Genomic DNA, 17,503 nt, shown 5'->3' with positions numbered 1-17,503 from the left:
AGAGGGGACGTGGCGGTGTTACAGAGGCAATTCGCGAGAGGAGACAATAAAGCCAGACATTATTGGAGAGCTGCTGTGCTTGGAGCAGCTGCTGGGACGAGACGGGCCCTCGGCAGGAGCACAACAGTGCGTCACAGAGCTCTACAATATTGTTTCTACTCCACACACAACCTCCTTCCCTGCTCTATTTGGAGAGAGGAGACCGGGCCTCTTCCTCTTCCTCAGACTAAAGAGCTGACAGTGGCTGTAACCGATTGGCACGGGCCGTGGTGACATTTTGGTGTTGCGTTTAACAGAACACAGGAAGGACGAGGACAGCTTTGTGCCATCATTTAATGGTGTTAACATGAACAATACAACTGCAGAAATTCAAGGTGAACTAGACATGTAACTTCTGCCTACAATTTAGGAACGGTGACTACTTAAGTTGTCTGCGGAGGAAGAGACTGAGCTAATCCAAACCGTGCTTAATTATACTGACGACAGGCTACAAAATGACAGTATTACGCCATGGCTAGGACCCATAGAACAATAATACAGCATCCGATTAAATCAAACTACTATCTGACATGTTATGTTTTGGTGTGTTTTCTATTTCTTCATCCATCTCCAGCGGATTAAGAAATGACATGGGATAAAAATTAGCCTCTAAGTTGATTTTCATGCAGTTAATATTATCTGTCACTCTCAAAGTCCCATGTAGCGACCACAGAACAATCACGGTTCTCCCTTAACACAATGCAAATTGTTGCTGCAGTGATGTGTCTTAAGTATAAAAATATTGTTCAATACAAAGTGGTCCAGTTCAAATAAAAATAACTAGGTACACAGCTATGTTGCACCCCTATGTTTAAACAAGAAAACCTACTGAATTTATGAGACTTACTAATCTCAGACACAACTGGTTAGAGTATATACATCAAAATAGTTCACTCAAAATCCTTTCCCATACATTAAGTTATGGCATTCACACATCTCAATAGATGGAAATTCTATGTAAGTGCAACCCAAAATTGAAATAAAATATAACAAATGCAAAACAAAGGAGAAAATACTCAGTAAAAGGAATGTGATACAGACTTACAGCTAAGATAATAAGCATAAAAAGAAGTGAATAAAATCGACATGTCAGCTGTGAAACTTCAAGATGCAGAATTGGATTTCATACAGGCCGTTTGTTTTGGTCCTTGTGCATAGCACTGTGACGATCTAAAGATGTGACAGCTAGATCTGAGAGAAGACAGAGAGGATAATCTACCTGCTGGCCCTTTGACTCAAAGGTTTTAAAAGACGACAGGACTCCGGATGAACTCACAGTGATTGTTTCACAAGCCTTCCCCGCTATTCACTTCCTCTCAGTACGCTCTGCTCTGACTACGGTAAAATCTATTAAGAAGAGAGTGATCATAGTAACAAGTCCCCAAACTGTAGAATTGAGCTCCTGCATGCAGCACGGCCACCGTCTCAGTCCTTAGCAACACCTACTTTTCCAATTCACCCACTGCAGAGAAGACATACCGGCCCCCGAGTCCCGAGTCTCCGCCTGACACCTGGAAGGCAGGAAAACAGAAACCGGCATTAAAACAGGGGCTAAAACCAAATATCATAACATCTTTGACCTAATACCTTGATGTCAATATTGTGATGATATTATAGGGATGACTACTAGTGCTTCATAAGACATTTTTTGATGAACAATCATTAGTTTGGTTAATTGAATGTAATGAACAAGCACAAAGGCAACACAGAGCAGCAGAAAAAACATACAACTTCAATTTAAAAAAAAAAGAGTCCCAATTAAACGCAGAGTTTCTTTTATTGGCTGGGTGTGGCTGCATGTTTTGACAAATAGACGGTTCCTATTAGAGGCTGGATTGCGTCAAATATTCACATCAAATCTCAACACTGCTGTGGTGCGTCAGGCTGTGTAACCACCGCTTGTTGACAGCTTCTCCTGCTGGGGAAAATTTGGACTTTCTAATTCTTAAAGCCAACCCAATCCAGCTCAAATTATGTAATTACTGTGACGGGTGGCAGAGTGTTTATTTGATTTGTGTAATAAAGTGAAGTAGATACAAAGGAACATAACAAGAAAAGGAAAAAGCTAGACTTGGAAAGCTGTGTGAGATATTTTTTCTAAATCCTTCATTTTAAGGTATCTTTTAATTATGTTTTCCAGTTTTTTCTGAGCAAGAATTTTACATAAAAGGAAATAAATAGAAGTCCGGGCTAATATTTTATTATTTACTGCGTTATTATTCCAGACAATATCTATCCTTATATCATGATATCAATACAACATCCATGTACTGCCTGGCTCTAATTAAAACCTGTGAACACTCATTAAGTATCACCATGAATAAATGCCTCTTAAAATATAATTTAAAATAATCAACATGCATGCAAAAATGATATCACTTTACAGATGACCACAGTGTGACAACATGAAATGCAGATATTTCATATTTTTCATTCATCATAAAAATGACAAAAAAACATGTATCAGAAAGTTAAATTCATTTAGTATTGACTCTTGAAGAAATGAGATGATTCCACTTGTTTCCAAATCGACTTGTTTTAAGAACTGCAACAAACAATGAGCTACATGCTACTAAAAATTACAAGGAAGACATGAGTCATGTTCCCTGGAGCGGAGCAGCAAGCCGACTCCAACACAGCTGCAGTGCAGTTCTGCTGGAGATGAGCGCGCTAACCTGCAGGGCCTGGAGCTTCAGTACAGCCCACACTCCTTCAGATTGATCTTGATGATGACATCGGTGACAGCGTCGAAGACAAACTGCACATTCTTGGTGTCTGTGGCGCAGGTGAAGTGGGTGTAGATCTCCTTGGTGTCCTTTCGTCTGTTTAAGTCCTCAAACTGACACTGGATGTACGCCGCTGCCTCCTCATACGTGCTGGCACCTACAGTCAGAGGAGTCACTTGTTTAAAAAAAAACATCAGAAAAACAAGTGAAAACAGCATGGATACAGAGTGAGAAAATTAACAAGAGAATAAGTTGCAAATATGACAAAATCCTTGGAGCATCTCTGGACTGAAAGGGCCCATATTGAAGCGTGGAGGTCAAACTAGGCAAAGCAAACCAAAGATGCCAGAAAAAAAATCTGCAAAAATGGACGTTTTCAGAGTTTCAAAGTGCTGCTTTTACTACTGTCAGGGAATTAAATCAGCTTCATTTTCCAGAGGGAGTTTTTTTTCGTTCTGTGATCTTATTTTTTTTTAATGGAGTATTTTGATCCTTTTAAGGGGCAATTTTATTGACCTATGAAATAATTCATTTGCATTGCATCTGGGCTATTAAACAGTATCTGTAGCCTGAAGCTCGTTACAGCTAGCTAGACACCTACAGCAGGCCTAACCAGTCCATTTTGTACCCTCATTTATTACGTTTTTCTTTTTCTTTCATTTTTTTTTTTTTTTTTTTTTTTACAATGCTGGATATTTTCTGTTGAAGCTCTGATTTGTGTGATGTCGGCATTTTCTTCTCCAGCTGTCTGACTTTTGCTTGAGGCTGCATACTCTGTTGTTTTCTGATTAAAACCCACTGAGAAGAATTTCCCAGTCACAGGCCACCATGAATCACCTACAGTGACCCACAGGGGACGGCAGCACCACTCACACATCGCACATTTTCACCAAAACTGACAGCTCCATAAAAAAAAAAGACAAAAACATGTGAAGATGATGAAATACAAAAAGGCTACTGTGACTTTTTCGCCCCCTCAATATTATTGTTATGGGAATTTTGTGAACTGTAAAGGTCATTTTTGCCCTGGATCACTGATAAAAATTTCTGACCCGGACTGTTGCACAGAAACACCTTCAGTGAGGCAAAGTAACAAGTTAAGGAAGGTGAATTACGGCACAATCCCCTCTGTTTCAGGTCTAAAAATAGGTGGAACTGTCAAAATCCATCATGAACATTAGAGAGGGATGGGGTACCAACGCTGACAACCAACCCAAAAAAAAAAAAAAAAAAGATTCAGAGGCAAAACGGTTATCCACAAACTTTAAATAAATGTGCATTAGACTGCACCTGGTTTGCTGTTATAAATAAAATGCTATAAATAACACAAGAACTATTCAGGACAGTCCATAAATTCAACATATGATAAATATCTCAGTCAGATGAAAGACCTTCTGTGGATAGTAACAATATCCCTATTTTAAAGTATGCACATAATAAAGACATTTTGTACTTCATGGAGAGAAGGAATTTCATATTTTAAGCTTATTTTTCATAAACCACAAGTACAAAAGTTGCTTTGTGCTGTTGAGGGACAAAAACCTACAGTATCTGATAACTAGTTAATTTAATTTTTCAATCGAGTGGAATGCATCTAGAACAGTGAGTGTGTATTTACGAGAAACAAATGCCCAAAATACAGTAAAATGGGGCCAAATATTTATTTCGATCAATATCACATAAAACAAATGAATTGAATTCGTGCTGGACGGGCTGGGTGGTGTCAGTCAAGCGTCTGTCTCACCTGAATACTCGGGGTAGCAGATGGTGAGCGGACTCCTGCTGATCTTCTCCTCAAACAGGTCCTTCTTGTTGAGGAAGAGGATGATGGAGGTGTCGGTGAACCACTTGTTGTTGCAGATGGAGTCAAACAGCTTCATGCTCTCATGCATTCGGTTCTGAGGAGAGAGCAGTCTCACTTACCCAACTTCAAAAATGATTGTTAGGGATGACAAGGCAAGGTTATTTTATATTGCACATTTCGTGCAGAAGGGCAAAGAGCTTTAAACAGAAAAAAGATTAAATTTTAGTATTGAAAGTGCATAAGTCAGTTATTTAAAAAAAAAACATAAATGAACAAAATTAATATCTAACGCTATAATTATTACCCACATAAGGAATCAAACTGAAAATGTTGAAAGAGACAACACGACATCCACCACCATCAAACCTCCATCCCGTACCATCTCCTCATCCTCGGCCAGGACGAGGTCGTAGTCGCTGAGTGCCACGCAGAAAATGATAGCAGTGACGCCCTCGAAACAGTGAATCCACTTCTTCCTCTCTGAGCGCTGGCCCCCCACGTCAAACATCCTGCAAACACAGACGCGCATACACACACACACTGTTAGTGCACGAATGCACAGTGAACGTCGTCATTTTAAAGCAACGGGGATGAGGGTCCTGCGAAATGCGATTCGCCGAGCCACACGCAGAAAGCCAGAGACCTCGCTCTGTTTTCATTAGCTCTGTGGCGTCAGGCCTGTCCCAGCTGCCTCTCACTACACCTGGGGCCCCTCGGAGTCAAACTGAACCTATACTGAGCTATTTAACCGAGACAGAGTTGAAACGATGCTATGTGCTCCTACATCAGTTCAGCAACAACACATTTCCAGGACCCAGCCCTTGTAGGAGGAGGTTTATCAGCAGAGGAGATCATTAAAGTTAATGTTAGACCGAGGCAGCGTCTGTGGCTATTGCGCTCCTTTATTAATAAATCATCACCTGCAAAACAATTAGAAACATTTCTGAACTGACACCTAATGACTATCAAAAGAAACCACAAGTGCAGTGTTACCAACATCAGCTTTCACAGACTGAAGACCTGTGCGACGTCAGTTTTGTCAGTAATGAGGATTATCTAACTGGTGTGCAATAAACCAGCCTGGGCAGGCGCCTAGGAAAACCTGATAAGTTATTTTACAACTGAAACACAACATGACCAGCGGCACCGGGCCAACCAGCAGCCAGGACCAGCCAGCACAGGGTAGAGTATGGGCTGAAAGGTTAAAAACTTTTAAAAAATATAATGCAGTTATTTTGACATACAGTGTGACTGTGATGATTTGCAGTTTTTAGTGGGAATGACCATTTTTGCATCATAATTTTCATTTCCAGTAACATCTTTTGTTTCCACAAAAGATACCCATATTAAAATCTTGCTTTCCAAAAACAAGTGTAAGAATTTGCCAGTGGGATGATAATCCCCTGTTTCCAATGCAGTTTCAGGAATGTTTCTGGGAACAAGTATAAATCTGTTGAAACAAGGCCGAAAAATTAGCATAGGCAGTAAGTGGGATTATCTCATCCCACTAAGATGGGGATTTCTGCAGTGTTTTATGATATGATTTATGCTGCAGTCTGAACCAAACAAACATGTCTTCTTGCACCTGGAGGATATCTTTTGTAGGTCATTGCATCTCTGCATCACCGCAATATTTCATCTATAACGGCATTTTGTCACATATTTCATCTTCATCAGAAACTTGCAGCTCCTGCAGTTTGGATATCACACTTGGCCATGTTTTGATCAGCTGTTCAGCCCTGATGGGGGTGTGAGAGGAGCGCAGCACACTAACTTGAAGTAGAGCTCTTTGAAGGTGAAGTGGGTTTCTACGATGCCAGTGGTCTTGACACGAGTGCGCAGCACATCCTGCTGAGTGGGGACGTAGCTTTGCTGAGAGATCCTCTCCAAGTCGTTCAGGTAGCTGAAGGCACACAGAGACACACACAGATATCTGAGGATGATCCAAGTACCGACGCACACACACAGCACAATGCAACGTGTGTTTACACTCGTAAAATCACAGATGGCCCAAAATAGAACCTACAGGCTGCTCTCGAAATGTCCTGCGCAAGGACAGATGTGCCCATTGTTAGAACAAAAAGTGTCCTTTTTGTCTTTTTTTTTTTTTTTATTAAACACCACATGGTAACATGTTAGGAGGAAAAACTGAGTAATTAAATAAGCAAACAAGTGTACATGCACAAAAGACAGAATAGTACCAAGCAGTGTTCTCCAGACAATCGAGTCAGGTGAGCTGGACGGCGTGTCCTGCAGACAGACAGCAGAAGACTCTGCACAATGATACTAAATATGGGTTCATATTTTGATGGATGATAAGCTCTGGCTGCTTGTGAGTTGAGTGAAAACAGAGTAAGCCCAGACTAATTTCACTGGTGCCTGTTAATCTGGAAGTGTGAACAAAATGCACCTACAGCCATGACACATCTGCTGTTTGCAAAACAAAGAGCACGTCCTTCACACCGAGCTACTCTCTTTCAGGGCATGTGTGATACAAAACACTGCAGGACGCAAAACCAGGAGCTTTACTCAGGTCCAGCGGGAAACAGATACTGGACTAAATAAGGCAGATTTCAGTTCATGCTTTGGGAACGTTTTCACTTAACTTTATTTGATATCTTATGCTTTGGTTGATTGTAATCTGAAACAAAAATCAGTCTCAAATGACCTGATACTTTGACAGCTGAAAACAGACAGAAACCTAATCATTTTCCAACTGTCAGTTTCATCTTTACCTCTCATTTCTTTCAGGAATGCCATAAGCTGCTCCGCTATGGCATTCAAAAACAAGCTGACACACGAACCTGATGTGCAAGACCTATCTTGTCTGCCTCCTGTCTCTGTATCGAAGGAAAACTACTCTTAAGACTCGCACAGTGAAAACTGCCGCCCTGCCTCTCACAAAGAAAAGAGCAAAACACATCTCTGAGGCCAATTTAAGAGCAAGAGCGTGAACAGAGAGGATGCAAGGTTTAACTTCAACTGCAAATATGCATCTTATCAAGCCACTCGGTACCACATTCAGACTCACGGCCCTAATTTCATGGGTGTGCAAAGGATCAATTGGTATTTTGGTGGGAGGGTGGCCGAGTGAAACTATAGGTTTAGTTAAATGAGGAAGCACAAAGCAAGATGTGTTATTCGAGTAATTGCGATAAGAGCACTGGACCATGTCTAATCTCAGTGTCAATTCTGCCATCCCTGCGGCCTTCCAGGGCGCCACAGCTCGGGCGGCTATTAGGAGATCTCTAATGCAAGTGGCTTATTACGTCAGATTTTACTCCAACAATTCAGCAGCAGCATAGGTTCAGCAAATGTGATGTCGAAGGTGAGGCGCGTAGTGAACATTTGGCATGCTAAAAAATGAGTGTTAGATGTCAGGCGGCAAATTACAATACAGAGCGCAGAAAGTCAGTGTGTTCTTCGTGTGATGCTGTGTTTTGTTAAATATGGTGCATACAACGTTAGGCCTTTATATATCATGCAGCATGCCAACGTGACTTTTCAAAGGAAACATTACACAGAGTAAGGCAGAGAGAGGCTGATGTCAATGTGGTGATGGTACGTTGATGCACAATGCACAGCAGAAGAGGGAGCAGCCGGCGGAGGGTTTGTACTTATAGATTGCATTTTCTTTATTACATTAGTTACATTTGTTAATTTAACAAAAAAATCGAATCAATAACGTCTGCTTGATTTTTTTCTCCTCGGACTTAATGAATTCCGTGAAGCTGGTAGTTAATCTCCAAACCCCTCTAATACCCAGCCCCCCTTTGCACACAGGGGCAAAGGCTGGGCTCAGATGAATGAAATACCACAAGTTGTGATACTTCATCACTGTCCGTGCGCTAGGACGCAGTGCTTAGTGGTGCTGGTTGCAATTGCTGAATTAAAAAAGTCTAAAATCAAGTATCAATCTGTTGAAACCAAGCAGAATAATTAACTCTCAGCTCACGATATTTCTTAAAACAAGTTGACATCAGTTGAAATGAATTCACTTAACTGGCTGATTTTTCACTTATTTTAGGAAAACGTTTTTGTGTGACTGACTTGAAAATGTTTTCAATGTTTTTTTTTTGTTTTTTTTGTGAATAAAATCAACTTTGAACCGAACATGTGGTCACACCGCGGTTGTCTGTGAATTGATTCATTTAGCGCGCCTGTTGGATGGCACGCCCGTGATGAGAGGAGGGAACAGAGTGCTTACTATGAGGCAGAGTCATTGAGCTGGTACTCTCGGGATCGAATGAAGCAGGTCTGAACTCCTTCATCCATCCACAGCCTCCATATCACTCCGGCCAGCTCTGCCGACATCACCCCCTCCTCTGTCGAGCTCGCCAGGGCGAAGAGCTGCCGGGCATCGTCCTGACAACAGAGACAATACCTGCTGTCACTGTAAACTTTCTCTTACGTCGGTGCATTTGGTGACGCTGTGTAAAGTAAGCAAACTGAGCTTATTGAGAACTTGGCTGTATGAATGCCAGCGTACCGCCCGGGCAGCATCCCCGAAATCTATCTTTAACCGGCCCATTGCCCTGATGATGGCGATGATGGACTGGATGGTGTTGCTGTACACCACCACTTTGTACTGCTTGCATTCCTCTTCCGAGTAGCCGTCTTCATGAATGATTCTGAAGCAAACACAAGACAAAAGAGTCCACATTGACTTTTAGAGTCAGGACAAATATGCGATTGTGTAACACAATGCCTCTTAATAAATGTGGAACAAATTATAGATTTGAAAATTTTTAGGCTGTTATTAGTGCTGGAATTTGCGCTCCAGTGAGTATGCAGCATGCCTAATGTGGGAATCCGGGGGAGTCTATTCAGGTCCTGCCAGGCTACCGCTGGCCTCTGTGGCCATTGTTCAGCATGTTATGTAAAAGGGTGCTTCCTCCACTGCCTGAGCGGAGCGAAATGAGGCTCCTGCTCTGCTTTCACAGCATTTCCACAAAGATGAAGCCTGTTTGTAATCACAATTCTTCCTGCACCATTAACCTCTGACAAGAGGGTTGCAGTTGGAACAGAGTGGATATGTTTTTTTGCAAGTGTATCACAAAAATAGCGTCAGAGTTTCCAGCGGCATGTAGGAGTTTGATCGAATGCCATTTGGACCGCTGCAAGGATTAGTGTGACTAGTTGGAACTTACTTCATCTGCTTTACTATTGTACTTTTCCCAGACTCCCCAGCACCTGAAAAAAACGAAAGAAGCACAAGAGTTACGATGAGGGAGCGATAACAGGAATGACAAAAAGCCTCTCAGTTGATCTCACGTGGATCTTCATTCTCCATTCCTTCATTCTTCATTCTCATGGTCCTACTGGTAACAGCCTTTAACCTTTAGTGGAGACATATGTAAAGTAAAGCTTCATAGCAGGTGAACTTATTCTGAACTCATGTCATGACGCTGAATGTTTGCATATGTTTGCACTGAGACACCAGGATAAAGCAGCATTGTGATGTACTGCAAGAGCAAACATATACATGGAGCCGAAGTGAGTGAGCTCCCGTCGTCAAATCCTCTTTCACTTGCAGCAGCACTTCAACTATTTGACGCACCAGTCTTAGGTTTGGGTGTATGAGCGAGTAAATTCTGCCTCAAGAATCAAAACTCTCCCATTGGCTTGTATTTATAGCACAGCTTGAGTGGGCCATAGGAAGACGCATGAACACCAGTATCATGTGGAAGACTCTGCAGCCGGGGAGCTAACCCCTTGTTCACCAGAGCCTGGAGCTAAAGAGATGCTGAGGCACAGCTGCAAGGCAACATGGGACGTCTGAAACAGTGAAGTGGAATGCCCCTTTAGGAAATGCGCGCTATCAAACTCATAATGACATTACACAGATTGTATCTGTGATGATGATACACTGACAACTACAGAAAGTGATGTTGATGCTAGGTTATTTTAAGTGTGTGTGGGGGTCTGTGTTTGTGTGTGTGTATGTGTGTGTTTGGGGGGGTGAATGATGTCAACATTTGAAACCTTCATTACCAAAACAATCAGCCAAACAGGAAACAGTTGTCACGCTGCTGGCTGAGCCAATATTTTTCCACTGCCCTTGGAGAGACAATCCCAAAAAAAAAAAAAAAAAAAAAAAAAAAATCATGCTGTTCTGGGCAGGACGGATCACAGGGGGCACAAAAACATCACGTATGATTCATAATGTCTGTTAGCTATCTAAGATAACACACACACACACACACACACACACACACATACATACACACACACACACACACACACACACATCCCAAATGGCTCTCCCACCCAAAACCGCAATAGAGGAGAGAGCTGGTTTGCCTACCTGGAGTCTAATTTAAGAAGTATGGAAGCTGCATGAGCATGAGGCATATGTTAAACTGACATGAATAATAAGATTAATTTCCCAGAACATCTGGGGTGAGTTTACACTGGCACTGGAGCCACCTTTTGCTTAATACAACCACAGGAATCATCAGCAACCACAGGACGGGGGAAGTTTTCAGGCACTGGAATTTGAAACACGGACGGCTGCTCTGTTTTATTAAAACGGCGAGGAATGAGTCTCTAAAGAAGCATATATTCAAATTGAGCAAATACACTGTCTGCATGTTGTTTTTCTTCCCAAAAATGGCAAAACATTTGACACTCGCGCTGCCAGTTGGGAATGCTCAGCAGATGATTCTCGTCACGGTGGAATAATATGTTCAGATCGCTGCTCGACAAGAATTAAATCCAGTTATCAAAGATCAAGATTTATGCCCAGTCACAGGCTGGAGAGGACACATTGCGGTGAGACCTCTGTAAAACTTTCTCAGTCACCAATTCTCTCATTCAGGGCATTTTTGGCCGAGCATCAACCGTGGCCTCCTGCCAGTTCAGAAACCAACTTTACACAGGCATTCACAGAGTCATCCAAACCCATCGAAGGGGGACGTCACAGAGTCCGACTCCAAACCGAGCCTCATTCAACAACAATTTTGAATGGAGTTTCTATATGATTCACTATTCGTGGTCGGACGCGAGGCCATTTTCATTGGAAGCGTGCTCTGGCTCTGCAGCGCTGTGGTTTTGTATTAAGAACAGCAGCAGAAGTCCTCTTTGTTTTTCCCCATAACTCTCTCGTTCCAACACAGACAAGAGAGGAGGGCAGTGCCTGGAAAAATTGCTTTCCCCTCAGCTTTGTGGTCAGACCTTGAAAATGACTGTTTCCACTTCCCCACAATGAGATTTTAGCCTGCATTGTGCTGTTGCAGTATCACTCTTATCGCCCTCCACCTAATCCACAGAGATCAGTTAGCTGGGGGGTTCATTCACGTGGGATCCAGCCTTGCCCTCGCCGAACTCTTCCAATGGCAACCACAGCTACGGCGGTTCATGTCGAATCTATTTCAGGTTTCACACCTTTTGTTCCACTCGGGACTCACCTGCCTCAAATAGCTTGTCTCCCACACAACACGTCAAAACGGTACTTATGCAATGATGCGGCATTCATGTTGTGTCACATCAGTCTAGCAACAGAATAAAGGAAACACTCTGACGAAAGTCTTCCTGCACTAAAAGGCTCTTTCTAGTGGTTCAGTAATGGTAGGAAGCAGATTTCCTGGCATGGTTTTGTTCAAGCGTATCTTCTACATCAAGGTGCATGAAAACCACAACTAATACATGGTAAACGACTCCCTTCATCTCTGCTGGGAAAGCTGCCTTGCAAAGCTACAATGCACCTTTGACTAATGCAGGAAAAGCAGGAAAACAGTATTCAGTGCAACCACAGTTGTAAATCCAGCACAAAGAACTGGTAACAAAAAAAAAAACTGAAGAGTAACCCACATATACACAAATAATATACCTGTCCCATACTACAGGTGTGCAAAAAGTCATTTTGCAGGTTCAACTTGTCAGTGCATCTCAAGAAAAGCCTGTATTGTGGGTAGAGTTGAGAATGAGTTTCTTGGCCACGCTCTTAATAAATGTATTCTCATTCTTTCCTTAAATTAACATAAAGGGAAAAGAGAAATGAATAAGTTATCGCATTGAATTATATGAATATGAATAGGGGTGGAAGGCGGGGCAATAAGGCGTCCAATAAGTGGCTGCTGACCAGTAAGTCTGACCTATCTGTAATAACTATACAATCATTTGCAAATCATGAATAATGCATTAAACATATTTCTTGGTAATCTTAAATTAACGTATCCCAGCCCAACTGAATGTTATATTCAGAATTTGAATGGTGCAATTTGACTGGGATTCATCTGGAGGAGTAATGATGAATCTCAAGAGTGGAAATTTTTGACATGTCACATGACTTACAGCAGACTGAAGACCTTGAGGCAATGTGTCCAGGTGTAACAGCTCCTTTTTGCATTCCTACCATGTGGCAATGCCGGCCTTAGGGGCCTACGTGACAGGAACACCTACATTTGTCCCCATTCACACATCAGCCTGAATATATAAAATGTACATGTTACAGGCAACACAGAAACACTCCACATGGTCCATTTTTGTCTTCCTATCTCTTAAACCTCAATAGGAACAGCAGCCAACATTGTCCTCGTCCTATCAGGATTTATTTCTTAATGCGAGAGTTATGTAGGACGACTGTGTCGCAACCAAAAGGCCACGAGCAGCATGGCATCTGGCTGTCATAAAGTATAATGAGACCAAGCAGGCCGATATTGGACTTTTGGACCCATGGAGCAATCATTTAGCTTCAGTATGACACACTTGAATTACACAGCACCAAGTGGTTTGGGGGAGATTTGACAGTCATTTTGTGCTTTTTTGGAGCTGTAAAAAGACAATTAACTCCAATAGCTGGGGAGAAGGGCTGAGAACTGAAGGAGCTCGCTGTGTGTTGGATGCTATTACGACCGTCAGTGGAGTTTCGACTGATATTGGAGTGAGTAGATAACCACTTCACTTCCATTGTGAAGCGAATTTTTCCTTTAAAGTACCAAATGTGCAGGTTTATTTGTAAAGTGGCACACCTCGAGCAGGTAGCCAGATGATATGGGACACAGAGCATCACCACGGCTCAGATAATGGTCACTTTGCATGCAAAGGGTGACTCAGATTGATGTGGCACATCAGCACATCCCACACAAAACTGTTGTTTCTTCAGATGCTGAAATATGGACACTTTGCTACGGCTGGCACCAAGGAACGGGTTGTGACATCAAACCAGGAGACCACCATCTTTATGAGCCTGGTTCATGTGTTGTTGCTGCCATAAAAGTGCAAAATTTAAGCACACAAATTTACTGTCTAAAATAAATATGGATAAAAGCATTTCCCTCTTTTATGAACTGCTACACCTTTTAAACTCTTGATAAAAGATAAACATGCTGTATGTTCTTGTTCTTTGAAGCTGTAAAAGTTTTGCTTAGGCTGCAGACAGTGGAGTTACAATGCAATGAGGAGACTGAGTGCTCTCATGTGCAAGTATGCGCTGCTCCACACATAATTGATACTAGTAAGGCAGCACTAATGGGCTGCGGTGCTGAAGGACTTGGAGTTTCCTTCTCACCACTAATGGCTTATCGCTCCTACTTGTGCAAGGCGGCTCAGATCAGAAATGATGATCCAGAGCTGCCTCAAACCAACAGGAGCAGGAGGAGGAGTGTGTCGTGTAGGGAAGTGAAAACAGCACACACACACACACACAAAAAAAAAACAAAAAACTCATAACCACAAATGGAAAATTTGATTTCGTGCATTAAAATTATGTCATGGTGAATTGCTCGAGGAAGCGGTGCCTGTGCTCTTACCAAGTAAAAGCAGTTTCACCTCTCTGGATGCCTTTTCTCCATCTTCCCGCAGATTTTTATCAATCATTTTACTCCTCTCCACGGCAGCTTTGTCCTCGGCGCTGATCGTGCAGCCCATGTTTGCTTTCAGATGAACTTCTTCTCGCAGCTGGTCGTTTCAGCAGAACTGCTCATTAAGTTGGTGAAATAAGCGGCTTTGCTCGGTGTGTGAACTTCGCCAGCCAGGCACCGGGAAGGGAAAAGGCGTTGGCACTGGACGCTCGTCTCGCCAACTAGACCCACATGGGACTTGATGGTGATCTCACGCAGCTTCACTAGTTACAGCACTGCCTGCACTGTTGATTTATATTTCTTTGCGGCGTAAAAAACCTTCCCTAATATGGTAAATGTTGAATTGTTGCATCCAACTTATCCGTAGTTGAGGACTCACAGACAGCCATCAAAAACCTTCGCAAAAACGCCGCACAGTGCTTTCAGTAGAAACAGAGAAAAGTCCGGCGCGGCTGCTAATTTATAATCAGTGTTTACAAAGAAAATGCGCAGCAAAAAGAATGGCCAGGTTTTCCCCGCTATCAGCCAGGCTGCTGTTGCGCAGCCGCGCGTTATGTACAGATGATCCAGATGCAACAGAAGAAAACGGCATTGAAAAGGAAAATTGACGTTTCCGAGGCCAGATGGGAAATGTAGTCTCCTCTTAAGAAAAAGGCAAGGCTAATTATGCCCACAGTCGAGTCCGCGAACAAATAGTAACCCTATTAAGGTTGACGTAATTAAATATTCCTCTCAAACTTTTAATTATAAGTCTAAACATCAGTGACTTTAACGAACCTGTTGAAATATCTGCAAGTTTTCACTGTAGTCCACCTTCATCTGCAAGCTGAGGAGTGTTTGCACGAGTTTTGTGTGGTGTGACAGCGCCCCCAGTGGAAGACACGCGCCACTGCAGGTGTTGAGACTAGTGCAGCATCGCGGTTGATGTGACGTGACAACAGGTGAAGACAGACGACTGCATGTGTCACTTTGGTGCGTTTATATCGCTCTGGATCCCGGCGGAGGTTATAAGCCTGTATATCTGATTTATTGGTATTGGGGGAAACCGTGTAACGTCCTCTCAGTGATCTATAACGCAGGCTCCCAGCAATATGCACAAAAATCAGATATATTTTGAGAAAAGCAAGCTACTTGCTGCCTTCTTGGCCAGGCCTTGCTCGTAAAAGAGATTTTTTTTTTTTTTTTATCTCAAGCAATTCTTGCCTGGTAAAATAAAGGTCTAAATAAAAAAATAAATAAATAAATTTATGTTTTGTCACCTCTAAGGACCATAGTAACTTGCAGCTTACATTAGTTTCATTGCGCTTAATACAGTGAACTCAGTGATGCTGCCTCACACTCTTTACTGTGATAATAATAATGTCTCACCCAAAACAACAAAAGAGGGCTCATGTGACTATTTTAGCTGAAAAAAAAAAAACTTGTCAAACTCTATTATTTCCACACGTAACTGCTTTAACATTATTATAATGTCCTGATATGTGCATTGATTTTTTTATTCCCTCTGCACCAGCTGATCTTTAATGTTCATTCACTTCATAAAATCACTTTTATGTGGAACCCTTTTCCACAAAAATATAGAGTACATGTCCATATGCCAAAATTTTGTACCTGGGGTCATATTATTATTATTTATTTATATTTAGATGTAGATATAGATTTTATAGTAGATTACATACATTTGTATAGAAAAATGTAGCCCTAGAGAGAGTAAAATCTAGAAATACATATTAATGCATACATATTTGGATATTTTCTTTCTTTTTGTCAACATTAAAATGACATTTAACTGCTCTACATTTTGCTGAGTACCCAAGAACCCGAGGATATCCCAGCCACATTCTAGGACCCACAGTAACCATAACTAATCTATAACTTTGCTCTTTTTGCCTGAACAGATCCAACCTTCGGCTCCTCCTACCTTACCCCCTCAGAAATGTCATCAGCGAACGTTACCAAGGCAACAGCTGATCTCAGAGAAGTCGAGACTTGGAAGTAAGTGAGAAATTCATGTGAGTGAGTTCAGCCCGGTTCCACTGGGGGAGGCTTCACAGTGCAGCCTACAGTCGGATAGCCACTTTCTCTTGCCTTACTGCACCACAGGCACCACTTCATCCTTTCTGCGTCATCTTGAATCTATTTTCCTCTTTTTTTGAGTTTTTTTTTTAAGGTTTAAGGAATGATGCAGATTAATAGCCCACCCAGCTGTTGAATGTTTTGTGCACCCAGTGGCCCTCTGGAGTAAATCAGTGGTATCTGTCCTTTCATTGGGGGTGTTGTGGCCCGTCAGAAAGGTCAGGCTGTTTGAACTGTGTCACTAAACTCCGGGAGGCTCCCTCCACGACTTAACATTAAAGCCATGAGTCACCCCATCTGCTGGGCAGCAGCAAAGGAGAGGGGAAGAAAATTAGGATATGGAGGATAGAGAAAGAGGATGAGCCTTAGATGAGATGGTGTTTTTCTGTGGTGGAAGGGATTTATATATAGACAAAGGGCTTGGCGATATTGACAAAATAAAATATCATGTTGTCATATTGATACTGTGATAATATTGTTGGGATGAGTATTGGTGCTTTCATACACACATGAGATTTTTGATAAACACTCTTTTGTGATGTGATGACCAAGCAGGTAGAGGCAAATTAACAAATTAATTTAACTTTAAAATGGGGAAAAGATAACATTTATTTATCATGATATTAAAATATCCAAAATCCCAGATGATATTTAGTCTCATATCATGATATTAATGTAATGCTGATATTATCCAGTCCAATTAGACATTGTTCCTGTTGATGAAACATGGAAGATTATCTCACATAATAAAATCTACACCCCAAAACTGAATATTGCTGCCAACAAATCCTGTTCCCTTTTACATTATTTCAGATGTGTGCAACACGCAGATGTACAAAATATCAGGGATGTGTTGCTGAATCCACATGTAAGTTCCCTCAGGATGTAAAACCCACTCACTAGAGATGTTAATAAAGGAAATCAATAGGGGATATTGTCCTCTACTAAGACTCTCCTCATCATCGTGCTTTAGGGGAGCTTGTGATTGCATTATGTGAAACCTCAAGTCTTGGTTAAAGAACCAAACCAGAATTTTTGAATGTTTGGCCCATTTA

At 41.9% G+C, this 17,503-nt stretch overlaps 1 protein-coding gene across 1 annotated transcript; it reads right to left on the bottom strand.

The window, feature by feature from the left end:
* Window positions 1-315: 315 nt before the first annotated feature.
* Window positions 316-15,176, bottom strand: gnai3 (guanine nucleotide binding protein (G protein), alpha inhibiting activity polypeptide 3). The gene is made up of 9 exons (XM_030055505.1): window positions 14,322-15,176; window positions 9,720-9,762; window positions 9,059-9,200; window positions 8,777-8,934; window positions 6,344-6,472; window positions 4,949-5,078; window positions 4,510-4,663; window positions 2,715-2,922; window positions 316-1,550 (listed from the first exon to the last, which is right to left on the bottom strand). Exons 1-8 carry the CDS (start codon window positions 14,437-14,439, stop codon window positions 2,732-2,734), a joined length of 1,065 nt encoding a protein of 354 aa, XP_029911365.1. The 5' UTR covers window positions 14,440-15,176; the 3' UTR covers window positions 316-1,550; window positions 2,715-2,731.
* Window positions 15,177-17,503: the final 2,327 nt, after the last annotated feature.

This window comes from Myripristis murdjan, chromosome 7, assembly GCF_902150065.1.
Source record: "Myripristis murdjan chromosome 7, fMyrMur1.1, whole genome shotgun sequence".
NCBI classification, from domain to species: Eukaryota; Metazoa; Chordata; class Actinopteri; order Holocentriformes; family Holocentridae; genus Myripristis; species Myripristis murdjan.
This window is presented reverse-complemented; position numbering and strand designations above follow the sequence as displayed.

What these genes read in the sequence shown, in the direction of transcription:
- gnai3 (XM_030055505.1), bottom strand. Translation starts at nt 14,439, where the DNA reads ATGGGCTGCACGATCAGCGCCGAGGACAAAGCTGCCGTGGAGAGGAGT. An exon ending in GGTGAAACTGCTTTTACTTG is followed by an intron (nt 9,763 to 14,321) that starts GTAAGAGCACAG and finishes CGTTTTTTTCAG; the next exon opens with GTGCTGGGGAGTCTGGGAAA. An exon ending in ACAATAGTAAAGCAGATGAA is followed by an intron (nt 9,201 to 9,719) that starts GTAAGTTCCAAC and finishes TGTTTGCTTCAG; the next exon opens with AATCATTCATGAAGACGGCT.